General features: G+C 27.9%; 2 protein-coding genes and 1 long non-coding RNA gene across 4 annotated transcripts in view; 2 read left to right on the top strand and 1 right to left on the bottom strand.

The window, feature by feature from the left end:
• LOC117171679 (synaptic vesicle glycoprotein 2B-like) overlaps window positions 1-1,811 on the top strand; it is a 20,472-nt gene extending 18,661 nt beyond the window's left edge. Inside the window, exons 10-12 of the mRNA XM_033359196.1 lie at window positions 1,105-1,264; window positions 1,350-1,477; window positions 1,554-1,811. Of these exons, the coding sequence (XP_033215087.1) occupies window positions 1,105-1,264; window positions 1,350-1,477; window positions 1,554-1,615 (350 nt within the window). The 3' untranslated portion in view covers window positions 1,616-1,811. The remainder of the gene's footprint in view (window positions 1-1,104; window positions 1,265-1,349; window positions 1,478-1,553) is intronic.
• A 119-nt stretch (window positions 1,812-1,930) lies between these two features.
• LOC117171473 overlaps window positions 1,931-17,328 on the bottom strand; it is an 18,553-nt gene continuing 3,155 nt past the window's right edge. Inside the window, exons 2-3 of the long non-coding RNA XR_004466884.1 lie at window positions 6,807-6,884; window positions 1,931-2,325 (exon numbers count right to left, since the gene is read on the bottom strand). This is a non-coding gene — a long non-coding RNA (uncharacterized LOC117171473). The remainder of the gene's footprint in view (window positions 2,326-6,806; window positions 6,885-17,328) is intronic.
• Window positions 6,850-17,328, top strand: part of LOC117171471 (synaptic vesicle glycoprotein 2B-like) — a 37,633-nt gene continuing 27,154 nt past the window's right edge. Inside the window, exon 1 of one of the 2 annotated variants that reach the window (XM_033358820.1) lies at window positions 6,850-7,031. In XM_033358820.1, coding sequence (XP_033214711.1) covers window positions 6,977-7,031 — 55 coding nt within the window. In that variant the 5' untranslated portion in view covers window positions 6,850-6,976. Of the gene's footprint in view, window positions 7,032-9,103; window positions 9,120-17,328 lie in introns of those variants that run through there. The other variant, XM_033358819.1, reaches the window with a different exon arrangement.

Raw genomic sequence — 17,328 nt, 5'->3', positions numbered from 1 at the left:
TTTCTTAATCCGGGCTTTCAGGAGTGAGTACTCGAGATGGATTAGATTTGATGCATTTTGCTCACCCCTAATACTGAAGTTAAGTCCGAGTGTTTCAGCAGCGTCCTCCGCTGCTTTATACAGAAATGCTCCTTTGCCTACTTCCTCGTGATTCCTGACCATTCTAAGAAGATGGTCTCTTCTATTTGCAACTCAATGTGCTGTACCCAGAATAATCCTGTTGTGAAGACATTCAAGACTCAATATTCCACGACCCCCTTGACGGCGTGAGATGTGCAGTCGCGGAACGGAAGACTTAAGATGCATGCTTTTGTTCATGTGAATAACCTTTCTTGTCCCGATTTTAAGAGATCTGAGCTCGTTCTTCGTCCATGGAACTACTCCAAATGAATAGAGTACTACCGGGACGGCAAGGATGTTCGTTGTATATATATATATATATATATATATATATATATAAACGAATTTACGACAAAACACATCACTGTTGAATTTTCAACTGAAAAAATCAATTTTTAACTCATAATGGAATAGTTAAATTCACCAAAAAAATTTTATTCAAGAAGAAAAAAAATTGTTAAAACATATTTAAATCTAAATTGAATCAAATGAAGCTTTAACAATCTAGTTCAAGTTTTATTCAAGTAGCTGATTTTTTAACAAAAATAAGAATTTTTATTGGTAAATTGAATTGTTGATCATACAACCAAAATAATTAATTTTTAGTCAAAAGTATGTCATTTTAATGTTCAGTTAGGAAAATTAGTTTTCTTCTAAAAAAAAGCAAATTGGCAACTAAATGTTGCAATCTTGAAAATAGGGGAAAAAGAAGATTTCTTGAAAGAAGGCGTAAAAAGGGGAGTCTGCAACTAGATGCTTTACTTATAAAATAAAATTACTAATTTTTATTATTTCGAGCATTTAAAAAAAATAATCATTTACATTTATATTTTCCATGAGTAATTTCACATTCTGAGTTAACCCCACCCCCCTCAGGTGTCACCAATCGTCACAAAACTGTACTAAAGCCTGGATCTTCAATATTTAAATTTTAATCATTATGCAATTTAATGTGCATTTCAATAAGAATTTTTCATATTTCAGTTACTTCAACCTTGATAGCCTTTGCTTCCACAATCGGATTTTTCTTCACTACCAATTCTTTCCAAAATTTGATCTTGGCCTGTATTTTTGAAGCAATGACGTCAGTTTGTATGAGTACAATGTTCTGTTTCCTCGTTGTAATTTTCCCAACGAATGTTAGGTATGTAGTTCAAATTTTCAATTATAAAAGGTATTTTTGTATTTGAATTATACTGTTTATAATAAAATTTAATTTCGACTTTTAGGGTCTTTGCAAGTACAGTGACTGTGATTTTTAGTCGCCTAGGCAGTCTTGTTGGAAACACCATATTTAGTTACTTAATAGACGATTACTGTGTTCCACTAATTTTTATTGTTGCTTTGCAACTTTTCAGTAAGTAAATTAATGATTAAATTTGCATAGATTTTATTTGATCAAGCATTATTGTAACATTTGTGTTCATTTTTAGTTGGGGCAGGATTTGCGTTGGTTATTCAAATACGAAGGCCTAAGACGTACGTGAATGCTTGATGATTTTCACAAATATTTTCATTTTCACCGACCATTAAATTTTCCCATTGGCGGAAGAAAGGAGCCAATACACCAAAAAATCGTACAATCATTATTTCATTGCATCCTTAAATTATTCATCGAACAATAAAAAATTATTTATCTTACTTTAATTGTAGGATTTATTATCGTAAGAAAAAGTAGAATGAAAAAGGATTATTTATATACATTATTTATTATAGAGAAATTGGAGATTTGTAAATTTATTAAATCTCCATATTTTATATTTAATATTTTTTTCAATTGTGTTTATAATAAAAACATGTCTTGTCGCTAAAAAAAACAATGTGGCTTATGTCAGATTAATTTTTTTTTAATATCAGAATTAAAAGAAAAATTATTTTCTACCCAATTGTTGTAAATGCAGAGATTACTTTCCTTCCTCAATTATACATTTGCAACTAAGTGAGATTCATTATAAATTTTATCAATAAAAATTATATTTAATTGTCGATATAACAACAGTTTCGAGCATGGCTTGCAGTGACCTTGATCCTGAATCGGTTGAATCCAAACGTAAACAGACAGGGCCTCGTGCATCATTTCTGTTAGATTTCGACGCATGTCGCAATCTGATGAAACTAATGTGCTAAGAGCGTGGCCCTTGAGCTGTTTTAAACTCTCGACTGAGCAATAGAGATACAACTCGCACCAAATAGTTGAGTTTTAATCTGAAAAAGATCAATTTTCCACAAAAGATTCAAAAGTCAAAAAGATTTTTTAATAGAATAATTCAATATGTTACCAAAGAGATGAATTTTCAACTAAAATAATGTATCTGCTATCCAAGCATGAATTTTTAACAAACTGGTGCAACTTTCAAACAAATAGAGGAGAGTACCCAAATATAAGATACCAACTCTGTCGCGATTGTCGGAATTCTATATACTGAATTTAAAAGTAATATAGGTCATTTTAAAGGAAATTTAGTTTGTGATAAGAAGCTCAAATAAAAAATTTTATAAAAATTTTTTTATGCTGAAAATACAAAAAATGTAAAAAAAATCTTTTTCCAAACTCGTCAAACTATTCTCATAATATGAGATACCTCAGGACATAGCTAATAAAATGCAAAATATAATATTATTTTTAATGAAAAACTTCATTCTATGTTTCCGAAGTATAAATTTACTGCTATTTAGATATATTTAGTTTTTGCAATAGTCACAAACACTTTTGTAAACAATTTCCCCCGCGCAGCCACAGTGTTATAAAAACCACAGGTATCTCATATTATGAGAACCACACCGTGCAACTATGCACTTACTATGCTTGACCTGTACAATGAAAAACTTCAACACTATCGATATTTTCCTACTTAGTTATTCAATCCCCATCATTCCAGACAAACTTTACTGCTAAATACATATTAATTTAATGAATAATAAATAGGGTTTAAAGAATTCCCTTCCAAGAACTCGACCACCATCGATTTCACAAAAAGTTCGCCCATAATCTTTAGAAGCCCAATGAAAAATGGACTATACCACGAAATTACTCTTTATTCAAGGGCTACAAGTTAGTGATAAACCAACAGAGTGGGTCTCTTAGTTTAGCTGATACCCCGCTTTCTCGTATTACGAGAATATCTCATATTCGAGTACTCTCCTCTATTTCAATTTTTAACCGGTGAAATCAAGTTTCAACCATAATTTCATTAAACATAATTTTCGGCTGAAAAAGTAAAAATTTAATTAATTAAAGGTAACAAAAGTAATCGTTTGAACAATTTATTATTACTTTCAAAAATATTTTCTTTGAAAAAACTTACAAATTTGCGGTAAAAAAATGAATGCAATTAAACAAAAGTAATTATTTAAACGAATTAATATTTCTTATAACTATCTTCTCCTATAATAATACTAGATGGTTGCGGTTTTTTTCCAAAAAATTTGTTTTTCTTTGGCTTTTTATTTATGAATAAACAATAATCAAAAAATACAGAGAATTATATTTCAAAACGATCTTTTCCTTTTTTGTGAATATATTTTAATGGTATAAAACAGTTATTTGAAATATTTTTAAAATTTTCTTGATGTATCCCAAACTTATCTATCATTAGCATGAGAGGAGATAGTTATCAATAATCTTAATTTGTTTAAACAATTTTGTTTGGTAAATTTCATTAATTATTAACATGTTCTGAGTAAAAAGTACACAAAAAGTTAAAAATTCCCAAAGAACCGCAACTTTCTACCATTATTTAAAGAGAATATTATAAAAAACAATAATAAATTGTTAAAACAATTACGTTTATATAATTGCATTCATTATTACCTCGCTCTAAGTGAAAAGTTGATAAAATGTGGATATTTTCAGAAAAAACCGCAGCAACTATCTAGAATTACTATAGGAGAAGATAGTTATAAATAATCTTAATTTGTTTAAATTTGTTTGGTAAATTTAATTAATTATTACCATGTTATAAGTAAAAAGTAGACAAAAAGTTGAAGATTCCCAAAGAACTGCAACTGTTTACCATTATTTAAAGAGAATGTTATCAAAAACAATAATAAACTGTTTAAACAATTATTTTTGGAAACGTAAATTAGTGATCACTTCACTCTTATTGAAAAGTGGGCCAAAAGTGGAAAACTGTAGACAAAACCGCAATTTTTTTCTGCACTATTTTAAAAAAATATTATTATGAATAACAATAAATTGTTAAAACAATTATTCATGTTAAATTGAAGTGAAATTGGCTCACTTTGACTGAAAATATAAAAACAAGTAGAAAAATTCGGAAAACTGCGACTTTTTAACTCGATTCTCAGATAAAATCGCTAAAAATAAGAATAAATTGTTTTAAAAATTTATTTAAACTTCTAATTATCAGTAGGAAGTAGAATTTTGTTTATTAGAACCAATTTTTATTACAAAAACCGCAGAAACAATAATGACTCAGTCTCCACCCACCCCTCAAAGTAGGTGTTTCGCTGGACCGCACTGATCAATCCTAACGTATTTTGGGTCGCTGAATCCTAATCCAAAGTTGGAATTCCAAATTTTAGCACTTGTTTAATTCCTAACCTCACAATTTCGTAACCTAACAGAACACTTTTTTCGTACATTTCACAGCCCCCCCCCCCCGCAAACAGAATTTTCGACGGACCAGGCAATTCAATTCTAACGTATTGTGGGTCGCTAAAACCGAATCCGGAATTCCAAAGTTAGCTCTTGTTTTCTTCTCAAGCTCAAAGTCTTGCAATTTCAAAAAACACTGTTTTTCGTACATTTTCCAGCTCCCCTAAAAAGTAAAGGAGTTTGGAGGGACGAGACTAGTCACTTTTTACGTATTTTGAGTCGCTGAATCTGAATCTAAAGTCGGAATGCTGCAGTTATCTCCTGTTTCTGCTTACCCCCCCCCCCCCCCCCCCCCCAAGCAATTCTTTGGTACCTTTCACTGCCACACTAAAAATTGGGAGTTCTGACGGACCAGACTAACCTATTCTGACGTATCTTGGGTCATTGAATCAGAACCCGAAGTCGGAATGCCGCAATTACTTCTTCTTTTCTTCTGACCCCAAAAAAACATTTTTTCGTAAATGTCACAGTCACACAAAACAGCGGGAGTTCTGACGGGCCAGACTGATCAATTCTTGCTTATGTTGGGTCGCTCAATCTGAAGTCTAAATACTACAGTCAGTGCTTGTTTTCTTCCTAACGGACCAGAATAGTCAATTCCAATGTATTTTGGGTCATTGAATCTTATATTATGAAGTCGAAAAACCGCAGTTAGTTCTTGTTTGCTTCCTAACCACAAAAAAATATTTTTTCGTATACATTTCACATCCTCACAAAAAATTAGGAGTTTCGATGGACCAGACTAGTCACTACTGGCTGCATTTAAAATCGAAGTCATATTTCTGAAGTAAGCTCTTGTTTTCTTCCTAAAATCCAAATTTTGTTGCTTCAAAAACACTTTTTTGTACATTTTACAGCCCCTCTCTCACCTCTGAAAAAGTAGGACTTTAGACGAAATAAACTCACAAATTCTAACTTATTTTGGATCGCTGAATGCGACTCCAAAGTTGGAATTCCAAAATTAGCTAGTGTTTTCTTCCTAACCTCAACATTTCTTCACCTCAATAAACCCTTTTTCCGTACATTTTACAGCTCCCCACCCCCCGACAAAAATAAGAGTTCTAACGGCCCGGACTGATAAATTCTTGCTTTTTAGGTCGCTGATTCTGAATTCGATGTCGAAATTCCAGATTTGACTTCACTCTGGTCTAGTCTGATCGGCCAAAACTCCTACTTTTTAGGGGGCTGTAAAATGTAAGAAAGAAAGTGTTTTTTAAGGTTGCAAAATCTTGAAGTTATGAAGAAAACACTTTAAAATTCCGTCTTTGGATCCGTACTTGTATGGTTCGTCTAAACTCCTAGTTTGAAGGGGGAGGGACCTGTGAAATGTTAAAAAAAAGAGGGTTTCCACCGGACTTCTATTTTTCAATGTTGGGCAGTGAAATGTATAAAAATAAGGGTTTTTTGAGTTTAGGAAGAAAACAAGAGCTAATTTCGGCATTCCAAGGCTTCGGTTTCAGCGATCTAAAATAAGTGAACATCCTACTTTTTTTGAAGGGCTGTGTAATTAGCTTCAGAAACTCACAAAACCCAAATTTTCCGTTATGGATTTTTTTGGACTCTATAAAACCAACTAATGTTGGTGATATTTAAAAAGCGCATATTTTAGTGAGTTGGAATAAATTTGAGATGTTTTCCATTAAAATTCAAAAGAAAAAATTTCAACTGCATTTTTTATCGACCCTATTGTAAGGGAGAGCACCCCACAGTAAATAATGAGTGATAATCATTGATTTAAAATATTAATATATGTAATTTAATGAATGTAATTTAATCATTAGTTAGAATAATATATTTGTTAATAAAGTAAAATTAGAATTTATTATTTAAGGTATATTTGTGCTTTTAATTAACATTTATCTACTGTAGGCCTATTATCTACTCTAGGGTGGTCTCCCCTCCACAAGATTGCAACAGTGGTTAACCCCTCGGAAACACCACTTCGCGGAATAGTGCCGATTTTATTAATAATTTGAATCTTTATCTTATTCCGCTTCTCAGTAATTTTTTCCAACTCTCTCCGCAACAAGACAATAAATTAAATCAATCAATTAAAGATTGGTCGGACCTGATTCTATTTAAGAGAGCTCCTCCGATGAAACTGGGGAATCGAGAGCGAAACGTTTCACCAGAAGCTTCTTATTCTCTAGAAAAGAGAATAGTATTGTCAATTATCTATTAATATAATTTTGAGAACATTTATCTCATTCAAAATATTCGAGACTCGAGCACGTCAAAATGGTCGCTACCCTCGATACGAACATTCTTCGGATTTCATCAAGTCAAAAAATAGGTAAGAAGTTTATTGGGCTAAAAAATTTTATTGTAATAATTTTATAAATGAAAAATCTTAATTGTTTAAATTCAGAAATTTTATCTTTCGGGATTTTCCAGTCGTCCCCAACTTTTACTTTATTTGGTCGAAATAAAAAAAAATCTAATCGTGCAAAAGTAATAAGAATAATAATCTCACATTACAATTTCGATATATTTTTTGTGAAATAATTAATTAAAATGTTTAATTAGACTATTTAATGTTTTGTAATTTTTACTTAGTTTTAAGAGATAAGATTTTTTAAATTAAATATTATTTCGGAAAGTGATATTTTTTGTGCTAAATGAAGTTTTATTTGTCAGGAAGGTGAAATAATGTGTCTTTGTTCATAGTGAAATATTTCTTTGGGGCTTGTCCAAAAAATAAACGAGTATCTCACTCTCCAAGGATTTCTTTTAAAATATAGAGTCTACTTTTTGAAATTAGGCCAATTTTGTGTTGTTCTTGGTGTTTTAGTTGAGTATCAAATGTGTTAACAAAAGTGTACGGGTTAGTGAAGAAAAATTGCGATTAAATAGGAAAATTCTGTGAAGGGATTGACGAAAATTGGTGAGATGCTGAAAATATTGCAATGAGAATTTAATCCATTAACGCCCACTCAAGTTATGTAAACCAGATCAAGTTCCGTTTTGGTGGTAAATTATTATCTCACTTTAGTATCGCTTTTTTATTAACTATCTAATGTTTTTATTCAGAGTTTTATCTACGAGGTTTGCTATGCTTTCCAACTTTGTGTTTGATTACAATTGTTTCAATTCCTTTTGCTAAAAAGATATATAATCATTCTTGGGTTTAAAATAAGTGATGATAAAAATGGTTGCAGTTTTTAAATTTTATTTTTGAACGTTAAAACTTACAATAATTTTAATTGTGAGTTTAAAAAATTACAAACACTTCATTTTTTAAAAGCTTATAAATAAAAATGCTTGAATTTTCTTGATTTTGAAGATCAAAAGTCAATTTATAAATTTCTATATCTATAAAATTCAAGAAATTTCGAATTTCAATATTCAAAATTAATGCTTTTTCATTTATTAAAATTTTTTTGATTTTAAAGGTTTATAATTTAATATTTGACCATTTTGAAGAGATATGATTAAAAACTATTGAATTTTAAATATATAGAATTTTTTTAATTTTAATGATTTTGAAGATTGAAAGTCAAGCTTTGGATCTTGCATCTTCCAAATTGAAGTCATTTCGAATTGGGATCATTATAATTACATATTTTTGAATTATCAAACTGAAAAGTTGTAAAATTTTTAATTCCAAATGGTCAAAATAAAAAAATATCCAATTTTAAGGATTTAGAATGCAAAGTTATTCAATCTTGAAGAGTTGCAATTAATTGAAAACTATATAAGTTTAAAACGATAAAAATAAAAAAATTTAATTTGAATGATTTTGAAAATCGAAAGTGAAGTTTTAAATTTGAATATTTTAAATTGAAAACATTCTGAATTCTTAAATTTGGATGGTTTTCGAGAGTTTCAAGATTTTTAATTACAACTTTCAATAATTAAAATGTCTTTAATTTTAAACAAGTACATTTGAAACTTCTACATTTTTATAGAGTCATAAGGAAAAACTTTCTAATTCTAAAGACATATACATAAAAATTCTTCAATTCGGATGATTTTCAAGATTTTCAAGATTTTTGATTACAAATTTAAAAGATGAAAATTTCTTCAATTTCGAAGAATTATATTTCAAAGTTCTAAATTTATGAAGAATTTTTTTTTCTTTATTTTCAAAGACATGAAAATAAAAATATTCAAATTTGGATGATTTTCAAGATATTTAATTATAAATTAACAAATCAAAATTACAGCTGTTTTATTGGCAAAATGTGAAATGTGCATATTTTTTGAAGGTACATTTTATAGTTCAAAAGTTCAGTTTTTGATTGTAAATCTTCCAAATTTAATAAATTTCGAATATAAATCATCAAAATTACAGATTTTAAGATTTTTCACAATTAAGTATTTAAAAATTTTAAAGAACTTAAAATCAAATTTTTCATTTTTCAGGACTTACAGTTTAAAGGTACGTAATTTAGAAACTTTTTTGGAATAGTTCAATTTTGTAGATTTACAATTGAAAAATTGAGGAATTTTCAAAATTCGCAATTTAAATTTTTCAAATGTTGAAAATTCAAAATTGAGAAATGTTTGATTTTAAGGATGTTTAAATAACAGTACCTACATTTTAATGACTTTAAAGGTCAAAAGTCGAGTTTTTTACTCTAAATCTTCCAAATTGTAGAAATTATCAATATAAATCATAAAAATTACAGATTTGCAAATTATAAACATTAAAATTTGCGTTATTTTTTATTGTCAATTTAACCAATTAAACCTTTTTTCATTTTAAATATAAAGAATTTAAAGTTCCACAATTCTGAAGAGCTGCAATTAAAAACGCTTGAATTTGAAACAGTAAATCTTGTATGTAAATTATTAAAATAAAATAATTTCCAATCTTCAAACTTCAAAGTTGCATAACTCTCAATTACAATAATGAAAAATTATAATATCTTCGATTTTAAAAGATTTACATCCAAATATTTTTCATTTCATCAAGTTACAATGGTAAATTATTGAATCTTAAAGATATAGAATTTTAAATTACAGTGAAACCCTTCCATAGCCCTCCCTTCTATAGCCCTTCCAACAATTAACGCCGCGCCGCAGATAGGTGTGACAGGAGCTGTGCGGGTTGCGCGGGGTCTACGGTTGTCGCTCAGGCGAGCACTTAAGTGTGAACAAACAAAAGCGGAGCGGGCTAAAATGAGTTAGTTCCCACCCACCGCCAGCCCCAAAATCGGCGCTATGAAAGAGTTTGATTGTGTGTAGTTTTTAAGATTTATATTTTAAAGGTATGTAACTGGGAAATTTGGTTGGAAAAGTTCAATTTTAAATATTTACACGCTTTGCAATTTAAAATTTCTAAATTTTGAAAATATTCAATTATCTTCCACATTGAGAAAATCTGTTTCAAGTGTCGAATTTTTTATCAACAATTTAACATTTTTATTATCTTTTTTATTCCTGAGTTTTGATATTCTTTCGAACTTTTAGTTTGATTGCAACAGTTTTAATGACATTTGCTTAAAAAATAGAATTATTTTTAGTTAAAAATTAATAATATAAATTTGTGAAAGTTTTTAAATATAATTTCTATAATACTAAAACTTAAATTTTTGTATGTTTTTAATGATAGACTTTCAAAATTGAAAATTCTTTAATTTTAAAGATTTAGAATTTAAAATTCTACAATTTTGAAGATTTAAAATAATGAAATCTTGAATTCTAACGCTGCCCAAATAAAAATTCTTAAATTTTGATGATTTTGAAGTTACAAAATTGAGGTTTTAATTCGAAATTGTAGAACGTTCGAATATAGATCATTAGAATTGCAGAATTTACACATTTAAAAAAATTTAAATACTGTTCAATATTGAAAGCAATCCAAATTTCTTCATTTTTGAAGACTTAAAATTGAAAGTTCTTGAATTTTAAAAACACAGAATTAAAAATTATTCAATTTCCATGATATATATTTTAAATGTATGTAATTCGGAATATTTTTTTAAGTAGCTTAATGTTGAAGATTTCTAATTCAGAAATTTTGAATTTTAAAGATACATGAATTACAAATTTTAAAATTTACTGGTTTTGGAAATCAGAAGCCCACGTGCTCAATTCTGAATCTTTCAACTTGAAGAAATCTTGCTCTAGTATTTACTTTTATAATCAACAATCTCATATTTTTATTAACATTTTTATATATGAGTTTTGCTATTCTTCTTAACTTTGTGTTTGATCACAACAGTTTTGGCGGAATTAGCCTAAAAATATATTTATTCATTCTTGTGTTTAAAATAATTTATTAAAAGAGTTTTGACATTTTTGAATGTAATTTCTGTCACTTAAAACCTAAAATTTGAATCATTCTAAATTGTAAATTTAAAAAAATTGAAAACAGTTTAAGTTTAGAGATGTTTATGTAACGGTTCTTAAATTTTCATGACTGTAAACATCAAAAGTCATGTTTTCAAAATTAAATCTTCCAAATTGAATTTCAAATCGAAATCTTCAAAAATTTACGTTCTATTTTACATTTTTTTAAATCTACAGATTTTTAATGATTTTTGAGAAATTTTCAAAACTTACACATATCTTTTAGAATAATTATATTTTTTCCTCTAACTATAAATAAATGCTGGGAAATTTAAAAATATTCTTAAATATTCTTAAATAATCTTCTATGTTAATTTTTAAAAATAAGTCATTTAAAATATTTCCAGAAATCTTAAGAGAATTTTTGTATTGTCTGAAATCCTTTCAAAATACAAATAGCTTTCACATTTTGTTAAAAAACTTCTAAATATCTCAACAACTTACTCGAATTTTTTTAATGACTGAATTTCTATTAGTTAATTACACATAAAAACTTGTTTAGTTTTAAATATTCAATTTATAATTGTTCATTTTAAATAAATAGTCAAACAATGCTAACTGTTAAAACATTGTTCTTTTTCTTAATTAAGAATTTTCCAATTTAATTTCTTAAAAATGTTATATTTTAGACTGAAACAACAGATAGTTTATAAAGTTTTAGTCGGAAGTTTACATTTGATTAACTATACTCAGACTCTCGAATTGAAACAGTTCAATTTTTAACGTCAAAACCAATAAATTGTTTATTTGTAACAGAGCCAGAATTCGCCCTGTAAACTCAATCAATTATTGTTCCATTTCGAATAGACCAATTACAGTTCAATTTTAAAAACCATTAATTAATTTATTTTTGAAATTATTCAACTAAACTAAATGATTTCATAATTGAAAAAGTATTCAATTCAACAGAGCATTAAAAAAAAGTTGAAATCCAACTTTTTTAAAATTGCATTATATATTATGCGATACAAAATTGGTGATATTTTAAGTATTTCGATAGATTTTTCTTCTAAAAACTTGCAAAATTCCCGGTCAAAAAATAAACTCACTGTGATAAAAAATGCAGATCAGTATAATCATTTTCAGTATTATAATATTTGAATTTTGTAATGTAACAATTAATATTTTAATTAAACATATATGTTCAAAACCCATTTAGGAAAAAGCACGACGCAACTGAACATCATCTTCGGTCAAAAGGCTAATTGACATCTAATACGATCTGAGTGTGTGAATGACCCGTTGTTGAATATTAAAGTGTGGAGTGCAAAGAGATAAGAAAAGAAATCAAGCTGCATGAAAAAAAATAACAATCGTTTTTTCATTTTTTAAGTAGGACATATAAACAAGCATGAAATTCTTTTTGTAACGAAGGAAAAAAAAGTAATTGCCATAATCGAAACAATTAATGTTTATTACTATTTAAAAATAAAGCAAATACTATAAATAAGCAGAACAATGTGTTGCGTGGTATTTAAGGTCCTACCAAAAATCAAATTTTTGACAAAATAGTTTTCCCATGATTTTAAGAATCATAATAATATTACTGAAGATTTTTATCTTAAATAAAAAGCATTAGTTTTAATGAAAAAATGTTAAGACTGCGAAAAAATATTTATTTTAAACGAGCTTTTTGCAGTTAAATTTTACCGTACTGGAGATTCTACCAATTTTTCAGAAATGGCTGAGTTTTGATAAATTATGGCTTTCTTTGGAGAAAATATTCTCTACAAATCTTTTGTTTACAATTTAAATATTAAATTTTTCTGTCGCGAAAATTGACATAAAAATGTTTTTCCTGAAAAGTAATGTTTTTTCAAATAATCTCAATTCTTAAAATTATAGGAAAAATTTTTTGTAGAATATTTAAAACTCAAAATTTAAATCTTTTTTGTGGTAAATTTCCAAAATTAAAAACATGAATTTTAAAGATGTATGAATGAAAATTTTTAAATTTAGGTGATTTTGAAGATCAACAATAAAAACGATTTTGTAGATCTTTCTAAAAAGTATAATTTGCTTTTTAACCTTTTTTTAATCTCGAGTTGTTTGGATGAGTCCTATCAAAAAAACTTAAAAGCGACTTTATAGGTATTTGTAAAGAGTTAATTTCTTTTGTAGATTTTTTAATATCTTACGTTATTTGAGTGAAAATTTCATTTTTTTTTAAATAGCAGTTTCGATGTTTAAAATGAAATTACTTATTGTTTGAACTTTTTTCCTTTGACATGTTTCTCGTTTTTGGAATAGGTTTTGTAGAAAATGAAATTTTTTCGTTTTCTTAAATAGTTCTATGACAAGTAAAATAAAAACCACGTCTTTTCAAAAAATGTTTTTTCTGGAAAATTGAATTTTTATTTTGTATTTACAAGCGTTATCACGAGGTAAAAAAATAATTTGGAAAATAGTATTCATCAGAAAGAAAGTCTTCAATAAAAATGTTTAATTTTTAACGGTTAAATGCTTCTCCCTATCTCAAAGGTGGGATGGAAAGATTTCAAAAATCTGGCAATGCCTTGAGAGCTTTCATGTTAGAAATGAATGTCATCAGTTCGCCTCGTGACTTTGAATACTGCCCACGTATTTTTCGATAGTGTTACTTTCATTGAAATAAAAAAATTCAATTAATTCAACAATATTCATCGAGATTTTCATTTTCTCGTTTTTTTGTGAAATTTTTGTGAAAGATTATGCAATTTATTGATTATGCAATTTTTGACTTCTTCAATATAAATTAAAAGAAAATTTCCTCAATTTCCGAGACTGTGTTTGTGATTTCTAACAGGATTTTAATTAGTCTCGTGATATACTAAGTGAGAAATATTGGATTATAATATATACAGCTATAATTTTGGAATAGATCAAACCTAGGATATTATTATTATCAAAGAAATTAATTAAAAATGGAAATATCATTAATAATTTGTGAGAACCTCTATTAAAAATATCAGGATCTTTTTAAATTAACAAAACGAATTATTAGGATCAACAAAAAAGTTTTCCTTTTGTGTTAAAATTATTGTTTTTTATTCTTATTATAAAAAATAATGTTTATATCTTTGTCCCTATTTTCACGAATAAATGCAAAATTTGATAAGGTATGGTTGGTTTTGGTTGACTTTTTCCTTTTTTCCGTCTTTTTTCAATTGTTACTTTTTTATCTCTATAATGAGCCAAAAAGTGAGGTAGTTTGGAAATCTGGTTTTTAATTAAGAATCGTTTTCATGATAGTTTTGCATACAATTATTCATCGAAAATTAATTTGTTTTCGATCTTAAATAAAAATAATTACATTTTCAAACATAATATTTTTTAATTAAGTTAGAGTAATGTAAATTTTTATCGTAATTAATATTATAAACATTTTATATCTCTCCAATTTATTAAGAAAATAATGAACTTAACGGTCTTTAATTTTTAGAAAAAGAAAAGAAATTAAGGGAGCACACCTTCAGAGTGTTTATAGAAAGGAAAAATGTTTGTCTTCTATATCTAAGACCAATATATGATAAACTTACAGTTCACGCACTCAAGCTGAATTTTATTAATTTTTTATTTACATTAAATTTATTGAATAAATTAATTAAATTACTATAACTTTTAGTCTAAACTATATATAGTAAATTTTAAGTTTTATTCAAAAATATTGTAGAATTTAACTTGTTAACTTTAACGACAAAGTAATACTGAGAATGCGAATGCATTTCCGGCGGAAAAGTAATGCACTGGACCGCTCAGTTATGCAAATTGGAAATCGGATTAATAGACCTATGGGGCCATTCGCAAAATACGTGATACATTTTTTAGGAAATCCTGACCCCCTCCGCCCCTCCGCCCCCCCCACCCAGCGTGATACTTTTTCTATTGGTCTTAATATGGATAATGATAATTTAGTAGACCCCCCCTCCAATCGTATCACGTATTTTGTGAATAGCCCCTATAACACGTCATAATATAATCGCAATCCAGTTCTACTTTGGTGCCATACAAATTTTGGTTGAAAATTGAAATACAGTGAAAATCTTCAACAGCCCTCCCTTCTACAGCTTTTTCGAGAATTGACGCCGCGCAGCATGTGAGTGTAACAGTTGCTGCGCGGGGTGCGCGTGATCTGCGGCTGTCACTCAGGGAAGCAGTCAGGCGTGAACAAACAAAAGCGGATCAGGCTATAATGAGTTAGTTGCCACCCACTGCCAGCCCCGTAATCGGGGCTATAGAAGAGAGTCATTGTACTTATAGTGAAAAATTGAACTATTTTGTTCAAAACTAGTTTTTTCTTTACTGTAAAATTTAAATTTTTAAACTCAAAATTGAACTATTCCATTTATCACAGTTAATTTATCATTTTCTGTTGAAAATTAAACGATTTTGTTAACCATTTTTTTGTAATTTGTCTTCCTTGATGAAAATTAATTATATTAAATGAAAATTCGAATATTCCATTTATTATAGTAAATTTACCATTTTCAGATGAAAATTCAACTATTTGGTTGAAACTTGATGTATCTGATTAACATTTTTTTAAATACAAGATTTATTTTCTTGCTTGAAAATTCAACTGATTGGTTGGAAATGAAACTAATTTGCTAAAAATTCATTTGTAGTCTGTAGATGCATTAATTTAGTTACAAATTCATCTCTTTCATTGAAAATGGTAATAATTTTCTGAAAATTCATCTCTTTTTTGGTTGAAAATGAATTTTTTAAATTGAAAATTTAACTATTCCATTCTAATTTTAAAATTAATTTTCTGTAGTTGCGAATTAAGCTGCTTTTTTGAAAATTCGAATTATTTTATAAACAATTTATATTGATTAAAAATTAATGTTTTTGTTTGAAAATTGAACTATTTTGTTCAAAAGGTGAACGATTAAAAATAAAAAATGTTGTTGAAAAATAATTTTTTGGCTGGAAATTTAACTATTTCATTTATTATACTAAATTTATCATTTTAAGTTAAAAATTCAACTACTCGCGGCTGTTTCTTTTAATTAAATATTTGACTATTCTATTGATGTTTTTGGTTGTTGATGTTATGGTTTTGACGAGAGAAATTGATTTAAATAATTGGATGTTAATTGATTCTTATCTACTGGTCTAAAATCCATTTTCTTTAATATTGATTTAATTTATAAATTGTACAAAAATGGCTCTTTAGCTTCACTGGGATCCGAACCCAGGTCTTGTAGATTGCCAGTCTGGTGCTCTTACACATTAAGCTACGGAGATACGATATCAATTTCTTCACAACCCCTACAAGTTGAATCCTGACGTAATTCCTTATACTCGTAAGATTCATTTTTCAAACATTCGAACGTTTTATATATTTTTATATCATGGTTTGACAAAAGAAATGTATTAAATAATTTGATGTTAATTTTCTTTTGTCTACTCGTCTAAAATTAAGATTTTTTAATATTGATTATTATTTCTAAATTATGGAAAAATTGCTCTCAAGCTCTGCTGTGATTCGAAACCCGGTTCTTTCAGATTACCGCTTTAACGGTCTTATCCAGTAAGCTACGGCGATTAATTTTTTTAAACATTCGAACCTTTGAACAATTAATCTTAGGTAATTGTCGTAATAGTCGTGATTGAACTTATAGCGGATCTGAAGAAATGTATCTCGTCTCTCCGTAGCTTAGTGGATAAGAGCCTCAGACCGGCAATGTAAAAGACCTGGGTTCGGATCCCAGAGAAGCTAGAGAACAATTTTTTTACAATTCAGAAATAAATGTATGGTTGAAAATTTATCTTCTGCATTTCAAAATGCAACTATTTGTTTAAAAATTCGTACTTTTTAATAGATAATCAATATTGGCTAAAAATTCATGTTTTAAGTATGAAATTGAACTATTTAAATGAAAATTTAAATATTTGTTTGGAAATTCATGTATTTGGTAGAAATCTAATCTTCCTGCTTAAAAATGCATCATTTTTGTTCAAAATTCAACTATTTTGATGAAAAATAATAGGATTAATTGTTTATTGTAGAACTGGTAATTATGAAATTGTAAAGAATGAATGGAAGACTGCTCAAATTTTTATTTTGCAATTACTTTGGTGCACGTTCATATGATAGTTGCACAAGTATGCATGCAGACACAAAATTCGCGTAGAACTGGAAGGCCATGCCATTTAGAGAAATGACCCATATACTGCATTTTGTGTTAACGCCATCTATGGTTTCTATTTTCTTATATGTAACCAAAATGATACATTTTTTGTATATACAAATGTAAATATACATAAACATACATATAAACACATATGTATTCATGTTTACATAAATA

This window comes from Belonocnema kinseyi, chromosome 4 (genome assembly GCF_010883055.1).
Source record: "Belonocnema kinseyi isolate 2016_QV_RU_SX_M_011 chromosome 4, B_treatae_v1, whole genome shotgun sequence".
Taxonomy (NCBI): Eukaryota; Metazoa; Arthropoda; class Insecta; order Hymenoptera; family Cynipidae; genus Belonocnema; species Belonocnema kinseyi.
The sequence above is the reverse complement of the archived record's forward strand: the minus strand, read 5'-3'. Positions and strand labels throughout refer to the sequence as shown.